At 38.3% G+C, this 15,085-nt stretch overlaps 1 protein-coding gene and 1 long non-coding RNA gene across 2 annotated transcripts in view; one reads left to right on the forward strand and one right to left on the reverse strand.

Annotated features, from left to right (window-relative positions):
• Positions 1-8,265: 8,265 nt before the first annotated feature.
• LOC113892973 (lysozyme C, tracheal isozyme-like) lies at positions 8,266-14,225 on the reverse strand. Its single transcript, XM_027542517.1, has 4 exons — positions 13,955-14,225; positions 12,606-12,770; positions 10,859-10,934; positions 8,266-9,403 (listed from the first exon to the last, which is right to left on the reverse strand). The coding sequence occupies exons 1-4, from the start codon at positions 14,145-14,147 to the stop codon at positions 9,337-9,339; spliced, it is 501 nt and encodes a 166-aa protein (XP_027398318.1). The 5' UTR covers positions 14,148-14,225; the 3' UTR covers positions 8,266-9,336.
• Positions 14,040-15,085, forward strand: part of LOC113892976 — a 58,802-nt gene continuing 57,756 nt past the window's right edge. The window contains exon 1 of the long non-coding RNA XR_003511187.1: positions 14,040-14,122. This is a non-coding gene — a long non-coding RNA (uncharacterized LOC113892976). The remainder of the gene's footprint in view (positions 14,123-15,085) is intronic.

Here is a 15,085-nt window from a genome sequence, read left to right on the forward strand (position 1 = left end):
GCAACACAGGAACACAGCCCTGAGCTCCAAGATACAGGCTGCTCAAAGTCACCCCAAAACCATAGACATCTCATAACTCATTACTGGACACTTCATTGCACTCCAGAGAGAAGAAATACAGCTCCACACACCAGAACACTGACACAAGCTTCCCTAATCTAGAAACCTTGACAAGCCACCTATACAAACCCACACACACTGAGGAAATGCCACAATAAAGAGAACTCCACAAACTGCCAGAATACAGAAAGGACACCCCAAACTCAGCAATTTAAACAAGATGAAGAGACAGAGGAATACCCAGCAGATAAAGGAACAAGATAAATGCCCACCAAACCAAACAAAGGAGGAAGAGATAGGGAACCTACCTGATAAAGAATTCCGAATAATGATAGTGAAATTGATCCAAAATCTTGAAATCAAAATGGAATCACAGATTAATAGCCTGGAGACAAGGATTGAGAAGATGCAAGAAAGGTTTAACAAGGACCTAGAAGAAATAAAAAAGAGTCAATATATAATGAATAATGCAATAAATGAAATCAAAAACACTCTGGAGGCAACAAATAGTAGAAAAACAGAGGCAGAAGATAGTATTAGTGAATTAGAAGATAGAATGGTAGAAATAAATGAATCAGAGAGGAAAAAAGAAAAACGAATTAAAAGAAATGAGGACAATCTCAGAGACCTCCAGGACAATATTAAACGCTACAACATTCAAATCATAGGGGCCCCAGAAGAAGAAGACAAAAGAAAGACCATGAGAAAATACTTGAGGAGATAATAGTTGAAAACTTCCCTAAAATGGGGAAGGAAATAATCACTCAAGTCCAAGAAACCCGGAGAGTTCCAAACAGGATAAACCCAAGGCGAAACACCACAAGACACATATTAATCAAATTAACAAAGATCAAACACAAAGAACAAATATTAAAAGCAGCAAGGGAAAACCAACAAATAACACGCAAGGGAATTCCTATAAGGATAACAGCTGATCTTTCAATAGAAACTCTCCAAGTCAGGAGGGAATGGCAAGACATACTTAAAGCGATGAAAGAAAATAACCTATAGCCCAGATTACTGTACCCAGCAAGGATGTCATCCAAATATGAAGGAGAAATCAAAAGCTTTACAGACAAGCAAAAGCTGAGAGAATTCAGCACCACCAAACCAGCTCTACAACAAATACTAATGGATATTCTCTAGACAGGAAACACAAAAATGATGTATAAATTCAAACCCAAAACAATAAAGTAAATGGCAACGAGATCATACTTATCAATAATTACCTTAAACATAAATGGGTTGAATGCCCCAACCAAAAGACAAAGACTGGCTGAATGGATACAAAAACAAGACCCCTACATATGTTGTCTACAAGAGACCCACCTCAAAACAGGGGACACATACAGACTGAAAGTGAAGGGCTGGAAAAAGATTTTCCATGCAAAGAGAGACCAAAAGAAAGCAGGAGTAGCAATACTCATATCAGACAAAATAGACTTTAAAACAAAGGCTGTGAAAAGAGACAAAGATGGTCACTACATAATGATCAAAGGATCAATACAAGAAGAAGATATAACAATTATAAATATATATGTAGCCAACATGGGAGCACCACAGTATGTAAGGCAAATGCTAACAAGTATGAAAGGGGAAATTAACAATAACACAATAATAGTGGGAGACTTTAATACCCCATTCACACCTATGGATAGATCAACTAAACAGAAAATTAACAAGGAAACAGAAACTTTAAACGATACAATAGACCAGTTAGACCTAATTGATATCTATAGGACATTTCATCCCAAAACAATGAATTTCACCCTTTCTCAAGTGCACATGGAACCTTCTCCAGGATAGATCACATCCTGGGCCATAAATCTAGCCTTGGTAAATTCAAAAAAATTGAAATCATTCCAAGCATCTTTTCTGACCACAATGCAGTAAGATTAGATCTCAATCACAGGAGAAAAACTATTAAAAATTACAACATATGGAGGCTGAACAACACGCTGCTGAATAACCAACAAGTCACAGAAGAAATCAAAAAAGAAATCAAAATTTGCATAGAAACGAATGAAAATGAAAACACAACAACCCAAAACCTGTGGGACACGGTAAAAGCAGTCCTAAGGGGAAAGTTCATAGCAATAGGGGCACACCTCAAGAAACAAGAAAAAAGTCAAATAAATAACCTAACTCTACACCTAAAGCAACTAGAAAAGGAAGAAATGAAGAACCCTAGGGTTAGTAGAAGGAAAGAAATCTTAAAACTTAGGGCAGAAATAAATCAAAAGAAACAAAGAGACCATAGTAAAAATCAACAAAGCCAAAAGCTGGTTCTTTGAAAGGATAAATAAAATTGACAAACCATTAGCCAGACTCATCAAGAAACAAAGGGAGAAAAATCAAATCAATAAAATTAGAAATGAAAATGGAGAGATCACAACAGACAACACACAAATACAAAGGATCATAAGAGACTATCAGCAATTATATGCCGATAAAATGGACAATGTGGAAGAAATGGACAAATTCTTAGAAAAGTACAACTTTCCAAAACTGGACCAGGAAGAAATACAAAATCTTAACAGTCCCATCACAAGCATGGAAACTGAAACTGTAATCAAAAATCTTCCAGCAAACAAAAGCCCAGGTCCAGACGGCTTCACAGCTGAATTCAACCAAAAATTTAGAGAAGAGCTAACACCTATCCTGCTCAAACTCTTCCAGAAAATTGCAGAGGAAGGTAAACTTCCAAACTCATTCTATGAGGCCACCATCACCCTAATCCCAAAACCTGACAAAGATCCCACAAAAAAAGAAAACTACAGGCCAATATCACTGATGAACATAGATGCAAAAATCCTTAACAAAATTCTAGCAATCAGGATCCAACAACACATTAAAAAGATCATACACCATGACCAAGTGGGCTTTATCCCAGGGATGCAAGGATTCTTCAATATCCGCAAATCAATCAATGTAATACACCACATTAACAAATTGAAAAATAAAAACCATATGATTATCTCAATAGATGCAGAGAAAGCCTTTGACAAAATTCAACACCCATTTATGATAAAAACTCTCCAGAAAGCAGGAATAGAAGGAATATACCTCAACATAATAAAAGCTATATATGACAAACCCACAGCAAACATTATCCTCAATGGTGAAAAATTGAAAGCATTCCCTCTAAAGTCAGGAACAAGACAAGGATGCCCACTTTCACCATTACTATTCAACATAGTTTTGGCCACAGCAATCAGAGCAGAAAAAGAAATAAAAGGAATCCAAATTAGAAGAGAAGTAAAACTCTCATTGTTTACAGATGACATGATCCTCTACATAGAAAACCCTAAAGACTCCACCAGAAAATTACTAGAACTAATCAATAATTATAGTAAAGTTGCAGGATATAAAATCAACACACAGAAATCCCTTGCATTCCTATACACTAATAATGAGAAAACAGAAAGAGAAATTAAGGAAACAATTCCATTCACCATGGCAATGAAAAGAATAAAATACTTAGGAATATATCTACCTAAAGAAACTAAAGACCTATATATAGAAAACTATAAAACACTGGTGAAAGAAATCAAAGAGGACACTAATAGATGGAGAAATATACCATGTTCATGGATCGGAAGAATCAATATAGTGAAAATGAGTATACTACCCAAAGCAATTTATAGATTCAATGCAATCCCTGTCAAGCTACCAACAGTATTCTTCACAGAGCTAGAACAAATAATTTCACAATTTGTATGGAAATACAAAAAACCTTGAATAGCCAAAGCTATCTTGAGAAAGAAGAATGGAACTGGAGGAATCAACCTGCCTGACTTCAGGCTCTACTACAAAGCCACAGTTATCAAGACAGTATGGTACTGGCACAAAGACAAAAATATAGATCAATGGAACAAAATAGAAAGCCCAGAGATAAATCCACGCACATATGGACACCTTATCTTTGACAAAGGAGGCAAGAACATACAATGGATTAAAGACAATCTCTTTAACAAGTGGTGCTGGGAAAACTGGTCAACCACTTGTAAAAGAAGGAAACTAGACCACTTTCTAACATCATACACAAAAATAAACTCAAAATGGATTAAAGATCTAAACAAAAGACCAGAAACTATAAAACTCCTAGAGGAGAACATAGGCAAAACACTCTCTGACATACATCACAGCAGGATCCTCTATGACCCACCTCCCAGAATATTGGAAATAAACAAATGGGACGTAATTAAACTTAAAAGCTTCTGCACAACAAAGGAAACTATAAGCAAGGTGAAAAGACAGCCTTCAGAATGGGAGAAAATAATAGCAAATGAAGCAACTGACAAACAACTAATCTCAAAAATATACAAGCAACTCCTACAGCTCAACTCCAGAAAAATAAATGACCCAATCAAAAAATGGGCCAAAGAACTAAATAGACATTTCTCCAAAGAGGACATACAGATGGCTAACAAACACATGAAAAGATGCTCAACATCACTCATTTTCAGAGAAATGCAAATCAAAACCACTATGAGGTACCATTTCACGCCAGTCAGAATGGCTGCCATCCAAAAGTCTACAAGCAATAAATGCTGGAGAGGATGTGGAGAAAAGGGAACCCTCTTACACTGTTGGTGGGAATGCAAACTAGTACAACCACTATGGAGAGCAGTGTGGAGATTCCTTAAAAAACTGGGAATAGAACTGCCTTATGATCCAGCAATCCCACTACTGGGCATACACACTGAGGAAACCAGAAGGGAAAGAGACACGTGTACCCCAATGTTCATCGCAGCACTGTTTACAATAGCCAGGACATGGAAGCAACCTAGATGTCCATCAGCAGATGAATGGATAAGAAAGCTGTGGTACATATACACAATGGAGTATTACTCAGCCATTAAAAAGAATACATTTGAAGCAGTTCTAATGAGGTGGATGAAACTGGAGCATATTATACAGAGTGAAGTAAGCCAGAAGGAAAAACACCAATACAGTATACTAACGCATATATATGGAATTTAGAAAGATGGTAACAATAACCCTGTGTACGAGACAGCAAAAGAGACACTGATGTATAGAACAGTCTTATGGACTCTGTGGGAGAGGGAGAGGGTGGATGATTTGGGAGAATGGCATTGAAATATATATAATATCATATATGAAACAAGTCGCCAGTCCAGGTTCGATGCTTGATACTGGATGCTTGGGGCTGGTGCACTGGGATGACCCAGAGGGATGGTATGGGGAGGGAGGAGGGAGGAGGGTTCAGGATGGGGAACACGTGTATGCCTGTGGCGGATTCATTTCTATATATGGCAGAACCAATCAATATTGTAAAGTTTAAATTAAAATAAAATTTAAAAAAAAAAAAGCAGAGACATTACTTTGCCAACAAGGTCCGTCTAGTCAAGGCTATGGTTTTTCCTATGGTCATGTATGGATGTAAGAGTTGGACTATGAAGAAGGCTGAGTGCTGCTTTTGAACTGTGGTGTTGGAGAAGACTCTTGAGAGTCCTTGGACTGGAAGGAGATCTAACCAGTCCATTCTGAAGGAGATCAGCCCTGGGATTTCTTTGGAAGGAATGATGCTAAAGCTGAAACTCCAGTACTTTGGCCACATCATGCGAAGAGTTGACACATCGGAAAAGACTCTGATGCTGGGAGGGATTAGGGGCAGGAGGAGAAGGGGACAACAGAGGATAAGATGGCTGGATGGCATCACTGACTCGATGGACGTGAGTTTCAGTGAACTTCAGGATTTGGTGATGGACAGGGAGCCCTGGCGTGCTGCGATTCATGGGGTCACAAGGAGTCGGACATGACTGAGCCACTGAACTGAACTAACTGATGAAATTGCATAGGATCAAATGATTAGGTGGTCCTAATTTGTCAGTAATCACATCCTGGTTTCAATGATGTTTTGAGGAGTTACACACTGAAGAATTCAGAGCCACTGGGCACTATGTTGGCAGAATATTCTCAAACTGTTCAGAAAACATAGAAGGCTGTACTGTACTTGAAAATTTATTGGGAAACTGAGATTGTTTCAGTCTTCAAAAAGAAAAGTGACAATTGCTAAGTCATTTCCAACTCTTTGTGACCCCATGGACTATACAGTTCATGGATTTCTCCAGGCCAAAATACTGGAATGGATAGCTTTTCCTTTCTCCAGGCTATCTTCCCAACCCAGGAATCAAACCTAGGTCTCCCACATTGCAGGCAGATTCTTTACCAGCTGAGCCACAAGGGAAGGCTAAGAATACAGGAGTGGGTAGCCTATCCCTTCTCCAGCAGATCTTCCCAACCCAGGAATCCAACTGGGGTCTCCTGCCTTGAAGGTGGATTCTTTACCAATTGAGCTATCAGGGAAGCACTTCAAAAAGTAGAAAACACTCTATTTTGAAAGAGACAAATATATGAATAGATAAAACATTTCTATCATATGGTTATAGGCTCAGCCCTGGGACACTCCAACTTTTAAAAATCAATCAGCAGAGAAACAGCCAGCCAAGAAGGGCTGAGAAGAAACCATCAATGAGGCAGAATATAAAGCAGGAGAAGCTGAGGAAGAAAAAATTTTCAGAAGTAGCAAGTGGTTCAGTCTGTCAAATGCTGCTGAGAGATCAAATAGCATGAACAGAAATCAGGTGATCACTAGAACTGGCCCCAAGGCATCCTGGGAGGAGTCCTGTTGGAGCCGTTTTCAGCTGAGTGAGGACAGCAGACAAATTAAGAAAAGATGAAAATAGAAAGGGAGGTGAGGATGTGGAGTGAGTGAATATAGATATCTCATCCCAGAAGTGTTGTTATAAAAGGGAGTCGAAAATGTTGTAGGTGATTGCAGGGGTTAATAGTCAGCCACCTGTTGCTCTGGCTAAGCCATGAGAAAATCACCATGGGAAAAGAATAAAGTAAAAATATAGCAATACAGCATAACCCAAACAAAAGTACATCAGGTTGATTACTTGGGGTCATCATGCCCTGGTAAGCTGAGGAAAAGTATAGTGTGGATCTTGGAACACCAGGTCAGCGCAGGTTCAGATCGCTGCTTGTGCACACACCAAGATGTTTTCCCAAGATGTTTTCCATATGCAGGTCTATGCCCTCCAGCTAGACGAAACCCTTTGTAAAGAAAATAACAAAGATAGTTTAAAGTAATCAACAAAATGTGAGACATGACCGGGGACACAGGAGGCTGACTTCATCGTTGCACAACAGATGCTTTCTGTTGCCAAGACACTAAATAAAAGTGATGTGGCTCCGAAGAACAGGGCTCTTGATCTAAGAGGTCTTGAGTTCTCTGGTCCCATCTATAAAACTTTAATTTTGACTCTGGTTTATTTTTTCCCAAACTGTGCATCGACCACTTTTGATCCCTACGTGCTGCACTGGCCGCAGCAGTTAGAGGGTTGTGTAGAGCCTATGGAGAGTTCTTTGTAAAATGAAACGTTCCCAGGGCAGCTCGTGCAGTGCTGGGGATGATCCAGCAGAGGGAGAAACTCGGGATGCAGGAAACCCTCAGCCTAAACTGGAGTAGTGAGAGGGCTGTGATGAAGACTACATTTGGAGACTGCCATTTGAGGAGCAGAAGCCCTTCATCCCAGTGATAAAGGGGAAAGAAGGGAGGGCGGGCCCAGGGAAAGATGTTAGCTCTGCTATGCTGGCCAGGAAGGGAGGATTTTGTATGAGGTTGCTTCTGTTCTGTCAGTGTAATATCATCTGACAGAGGACTTAAGACTGTAAGGTGGACTGTAAGGTCATCTGCTCAGAGCAGAGTATGGAAGGCCAGGGGTTGGTGTGTGTGCTGGGACTTTGAAAAGAGGGAAGTAAATAGTGACAGTCATTGTGGAGAGTGAGGACACCAACACAGAAGGATTTCAGAGAAGTGACTATGATGACCAGGTAGACTTGAGGGCCCATTTGAGATTTGTATTGATGAATTTTAAGTGAGGGGAAGTCCTTGGTGGTTCCATGGTTAGGATTCCATGCTTTCACTCTTAGAGTAAGAAGTCAAGCCCTCTTGGGGAACTAAGGTCCCTGAAGCTGTATGGCACAGTCGAAAAAGATTAAACATTTAAAACATTAAGTGAGATATCAGCAGGCTTATGGATTTCTCTAGCAATATCCACCCGTTTCAATGCAGGTGAGAATGTAGGAAATACTAAGTGTCAGATCATTATTTCCCAATACATATGTATTTCTTCAGAGACATTAAATGGCTCTAAACAAAGGAAGACGAAGTATGAATTGCAAAGCTTTTACTGAAAATGTTTTTCTTTTACAACATGCATAGTTTCACATCTATTGAATAGCAATTAATTCAATGCTTGCAAACTCATCTACCTCTGAATTTAGTCATAATGCATGAATTTCAGCTAATAAAACTAAGGAAAATCAACAGCTCATCTAATCCTTCTTTATATTCCTTCAGGATCAGCAGGATGCCTAAATGAGTTCTTTACAAAGGCTAAAATAGGTTGATGTATAAACTGTGAGTTTATTTTTAAAGCTGTGTGAATGCAACATTTCTACTAAAACATTTAAACCAAAGGTCATACTTATGAAAACAAATTCTTGATGGGGCTGTTTCCATTTTTACCATTTGACGATCTGCTCTTTTTGACTGAACAGATGAAAGTTCACATGCCTACTCAGGTGGGGCTTTGCCTAAGATCAATTTGCTTAGAGATATTCTTTTGTTGGAGAAGGCAATGGCACCCCACTCCAGTACTCTTGCCTGGAAAATCCGATGGATGGAGGAGCCTGGTAGGCTGCGGTCCATGCTAAGGGTCGGACACGACTGAGTGACTTCACTTTCCCTTTTCACTGTCATGTGTTGGAGAAGGAAATTGCAACCCACTCCAGTGTTCTTGCCTGGAGAATCCCAGGGACCGGGGAGCCTGGTGGGCTGCTGTCTCTAGGGTGGCACAGAGTCGGACACGACTGAAGTGACTTAGCATAGCATTGTTTTCTTCTATTTTGTTGAATATTGGGGAGTACTTATATCATTCAAGATTAAGTCTGGGTTATCTCTTTGAGAAAATAAATGTACCAGAGATACATTTGATAATGAAGATTTTAGACAATTATTCACCAACATTAGTTCTCTTAGCAAGCTGAAAAATGTTGTAGGCCCAATATCAAACAATAAACACGTGAGGTAAACGTCAGCCTCTTAGAAGAAAGACCATATGCTCCTGCTTTGATAAAAACATTATTTGTTTGAAAGAGTGAGAGTATAACCTTTTACTCAACGATTATTTCCTTAATATGAAAAAGAGACAAAATGAGCTGAAGACGAAAACTCCACAGTTACACTCCGCAACCCTTAACATAACTCGTGAGGTCTCGGTTTTGACACTTGTTTGTCCATGCCACCCTGTAGAAAAAGGTAAAAGAAATGATAATAAGATTAAAACATATCTTCATTGTGTTATACATACTTCAAATCCTTTGTAAGAACAAAATAGTTAATCAGTCCATGAAATACAAGCTACAGACAGATCCAAGTATTGCTTATTTATCAACTGGAGACATGTATACCAAGGCCTTCACATCTCCCCAAGGCTTCACTAGAGCACAGAATGCTGAACACAAATGTTGAGTCTTGTGTAGTCCACAACACAACTGCAAAGCGTATTCCATATTTACTTACTTTCAAAAATAATTTCAAGATATGATGAGGAATTGGTAGAGTGTGGAAAAACTTAAAAATTCTAGAACTCCTTAGAATAAATTGAGGTTAAAGTAGATTGTTTCTATGTAATACACTGTTTAGCGTAAATCTTAATATTTAGATTTTCCATTTTCAATTCCCTTGGTCTTAGAGAATCTTCCCAACACTTTTCTCATAACAGTAAGATGAAACCACTCCCTACCCTCTCACACACACCTTTTTTTAGCCACACACACCACATGGCCTATGGTATCTCAGATTCCCAACCAGGTACCAGACTCCCTCCTGCACTGAAAGCATAGACTCTTAACCACTAGGGAAGATCTCTCCTTTAATGCTTAACCCATACCTTGCTCTGTGAAGGGAACTTACATAGTGTTGAAGGTCCATTATACTTGAAACACAAACAAACTCAGAAAAAGAAATCAGATTTGTGGTTACCAATTGTGGGTATTGTGGGTGGGGTGCAGGCACCCCACTCCAGTACTTTTGCCTGGAAAATCCCATGAATGGAGGAGCCTGGTGGGCTGTAGTCCATGGAGTCGCTAAGAGTTGGATACGACTGAGTGACTTCCCTTTCACTTTTCACTTTCATGCATTGGAGAAGGAAATGGCAACCCACTCCTGTGTTCTTGCCTGGAGAATCCCAGGGACAGGGGAGCCTGGTGGGTTGCCGTCTATGGAGTCGTGAAGAGTCGGACACGACTGAAGCGACTTAGCAGTAGCAGCAGCAGTGGGTGGGGTGAGGGGTGGGGAATTGGATGAAAGCATCGGAAAGTACTACAAACCTCCAATTATAAGATAAGTAAACACTGGAGATGTGATGTACAACATGATGAATAGAATTAACACTGCTGTGCTCACATATGAAAATAGATTAGACAGTAAATCACAAGATTTTTCATCACAAATTTTTTTCTTCTGTTTCTTTAATTTTTTAACTTATTTTTTAATGAAGGATAATTGCTTAACAGTATTGCATTGTGTTTCTTTAATGTTGTATCCATTGAGATCATGCATGTTCACTAAACTTACTGTGATAATCATTTCATGATGTATTACGTCATTATGCTGTACACCTTAAATTTATGAAGTACTGTGGGTCAATTATATCTTAACAACATTGGATGGAAAGCAAAAAACAAAAAAATAACATACCATGCTGTAATGCCTTGCTGACTGACAATCTTCTTTGCACATGCTACAGCTTGAGTGATGTCATCTTTCAGCAAAGCTGAAAAAGAGGTGGTGGGAAATGAGGACAATGTTCACAGAAATTCATGTAAATTTTAGGTTCAGCCAGCTTTATTCTCTTAGGCTGAGGAAAGAACAAATACAATTATTTTTTTAAGAGTCCCTGTATCTGTGAATATTGGGAGAAAACCCTCTCTCTCCATTCTATCCCCTTTGGCATGAAATAAAACATTCTGTTTTTCGTTTTCCAACGTCATTTGGAAGCTCTGAAACTATTAACTAACATGATAGAAGGTTCTCTTTTCACTGGACACTTTGAAAACAAAACAAAAACAAACAAGCAGAAACCAGTCTAGCAGTTTTTTGCTCAGCAGTTCTACTAGTGAAAATTCATTCCAAAACAAGAAAAGTAATAAGTGATGTACCCAAGATGTACATATCAATACAAGAGTTGGATTAATAAATGTTAGAATATTTAGTGAAATTCTATTCATCCAGAAAAAGTAATAAGATTGATATTTGTTGAGAAAAATGATATTGTGCAATAACGAGCAAATTGTAAAGTAGTAAATATAGTACGATTTCATTTTTGTTGAAGCATATTGCTTACATGTTTGTATGTGGGTACAAATGTGGATTATATAGCTTTACATTCATGTACGTGAGTGATGTGTATTCTGAAAGAAGATGTGGAGACCACAAGTTACCGTGGTCATAAGTCTCTGGGTAGTAGAACTTTTATTCAATGACCACAGATTATTGTATAATACAAATAATTTTTTAAACTAAACTAACTGTATATAAAAGATATGTCCAGAAATGAATCTTCTTTATTAGGAATTTTAATATTAAAAATTAAACAATATCATTTGGCAATACTTCTCCAATATTTTATGCAATAAATATTGCGTGGCACACGTGCATGTGTGACTCTCTGCGACCCCATGGACTGTAGCCCCTCTGGCTTCTCTGTTCATGTTGATTTCCTAGGCAAGAATATTGAAGTCGGTTGCCATACCCTCCTTCAGAGGATCTTCCCAACCCGGGGATTGAACCTGTATCTCACATCTCCTGATTATCAGGAGGGTCCTTTACTACTAGCCCCACCTGGGAAGCCCTAAATATTGCATATGTTATCTCAGTTTTAAAAGGAACTCAATAGAATAGGTGTTTCACCCCAATTAAAAATAAATGCATATATTAACTTGGTAGAATGACAGTGATTAAATAGGAAGTGCATGTTTGAGATATGCAAACTAAAGAATTTAGGAATGAAATGTGAAATGTTTCTAATTTACTTTAAAATCACTCAGCCAAAAACCCCTACTGTATAATATATACATAAAAAAAGTAAATATGACAAAATTTAAAAAAAGACCACACAACCAAATTATCCCTAAACCTCTCCCAACCAGGTAAATTAGTAGGAATGGCATTGTTCTTTACAAAGCATCAACATGTCCAGTTACAATACAGTGATAGATCATTCCAACTCTTGTATGTTAGCAAACACCAACCTTCTATGATACCAGCTTTTTGATTTCTTACTTAAGGAATTATGAGGTAGGTGATAAAGCAGTTTCTGGAAGTTAAGAAGGAGCTTTTCTGGGTCCCTCATGAACTCTTCAAGACCTTTTCATTTGTATTAAATCTCTCTTATAGGTACCACCAAATGGGACCTGTGCCATCACTCAACAGTATCTTGTCTTACCACTGCAGGATACACCACAGCCATTAACTGCTTTTGGGGTTTTGCCATCATTACACCACCATTTGCTGTTGATCTGAAATATCCCATAATCAGTGCTTTTGCTTCCAGGATTATAGTTTTTAGCTTGTGTGTTATAACTGCTTTCTCCTTCGGCCAAACACATCCCTGAAAAAAAAATGTATTTTTAGTAATACACAGCAACATCATATGACTTATATTTCATAGCACAATTCTATTTTACTAATGACTTATTTTAGAAGCATAAAGATGTATTTTACTTGTAAATACTTTAACATTTGATGTTAGGGGCCCTTAGGAGAATTCTTTTGTTAGCAAATCATTTGCTAATACTAATGAAACAAGATAACACGTTGTAAAAAATATTGAAATAGCTGTGTCTTCCATTGCTCCCATCCCCCAGGTAAGATTGAGCCTAGAACAGAAAAATCAACAGAGTGCTTAAATGGGTTTGGTCACGAGCAGCAGATGCATATGCTAATGTAAAAATATTTGTACTAGGAAAAATAAGGATTTACTAGGAGAAAGAAAATTTCTTATGATACCTAAAGGTGAATTTGGATATCAAATTAGAATCCAAACAATAAGAATCATAGGATAGGAAAGACTATGTCATCCATCCATCCATCTAGCCATTTGCTCATGTATGAAAAAATAGTTATGGAGCAAAAATGTCTGAATTCACTCTGAAAAATACAATGTTGACAGGGACAGGTATGGACTGAATTACAAAGGAACTTTTCCTTAGGGCACATATTGAATTCTGTGGAAGAAAATGAAAAATAATTAATGAACTAGAGTCAGAATAATAGAATGTTATTTCATGCTACATTTCAGGGTTCCTTATGTAGATATTGATTGAGGAGAAACAGGTTCCTACAGTCCCTGTTCTAAGAGTTCAATGTAATTTTTTAAAAAACTTGGCTGTTAAAAACCCAGCATCATGGTAGGGGGATTAAAAATGACAAAAATACTGTCTTACTCTTGCTTGCAGAACCCAAATTGCAAGCTGGAAATGGCTGAGGGCTGAAATATATCTTGTAGTCACCCTACAAGTGCCAGCTGGCAAGTTTAGTGGCACTAGAGGAGTACAGCAAGACCTGGCATGCTTAGAATGGTATAGAATTTGACCCTCCCATGCTTCAATCCTTCCCTAGGTACATCTGATTCTGAGCTGATGTGTTTGATCACATCAATTGTAAATGTACAAACCCTTCAAGGAAAGAAAAAAAAGCCATTCACTCAAAGTCCCTTTCTTATTCTTCTTCCTCAGTTAGTATCTGTTCCACAGCTGGCTGACTATTTGGAAGGATGAAGAATAGTTAACTTACAGTTTGCCAGGCTGACTCCCTTGTAGCCAGCCAATCCAAGATTCTTCAGAGTTTTGGCAAGCTCACACCTCTTAAATGTCTTGCCCTGGACAGCAACAGAAAGGAGCAGAAGCCCCAGAATAAGGAGAGCCTTCATGTTGACGGAAGCCAAATGTCCAAGTTGACCAGGTGAGCTGGACTTGCTATTTAACATCTTTTCCCTTCCGTCTTTTCTGACCAGTTTGGGAGCTCCACCCTTGGAGACACGTGGAAAGCAGGGAATGTTTATTGCTTCACTTACGCTAAAAGTTTTGATGTCCCAAGAGTTAATTGCAAGAAAATCATGAAATGATATTGCTTGAAGACATTGCTCAGAAAGAACTGGCATTAGCTCTATCGCCCAAAGAGGAACTTCCTCCTATTTGATTATGAATGTGAGCAACTAGAAAGAAAAAAACCCTGAATGAACATATTACACAATGGAAAACATGCTCCCATCTTTGATTAATATTCATTTGCACTAAGTTTTTTTATGTGCTTTCATTACGATGTCTTCATCTTTTTCACTTAAAAGTATTTTATGTACACTTTCCACAAAGAATGTGACACACTGCCTGTTGTTCTGATAGGTGGATAGCAAAGCACCACGTTGATCACAGATTCCTATGCTGACTCTTTTGGTTGTTTCTCAGTAGTTACTTTGTAAATCAATATTTTACTGTTATAAGTAAGTCTCATGTGAACATTGCTAAGTCCTTTCTGACAATGTCTTACTTCACTTTCTCATGTTAGAACATAAAGAGTCATTGAAAAGCAAGAAAACAGTATAGTAAAACCTACAAAAGAATAGCAGAATTATGCCACCCCAAAATCTTCCCCTTTGGCACAACGATTGTTTTGAGCTGAAGGCAGTTGAGAAGAAGCAGATTCAAGAAAAGTCCTCTTCCTCCCTCTATTTTCCTGAAAGTAAAACATAAATGTGTGCAGAAATTTATCATTTGAAACACTAGACACTTATCAGCCCCAAGACAGCACCTGAGGACTCTGCAAAAGAGCCTTTGCTGACTAGCTATTATCTTCCATTATTCTCTAATGTATTTACGGTCCCACAATTTGCCACTCTTGGAAGCCTAGTACTCTGTTCCTCTGTCT

Source organism: Bos indicus x Bos taurus, chromosome 5 (genome assembly GCF_003369695.1).
Source record: "Bos indicus x Bos taurus breed Angus x Brahman F1 hybrid chromosome 5, Bos_hybrid_MaternalHap_v2.0, whole genome shotgun sequence".
NCBI lineage: Eukaryota > Metazoa > Chordata > Mammalia > Artiodactyla > Bovidae > Bos > Bos indicus x Bos taurus.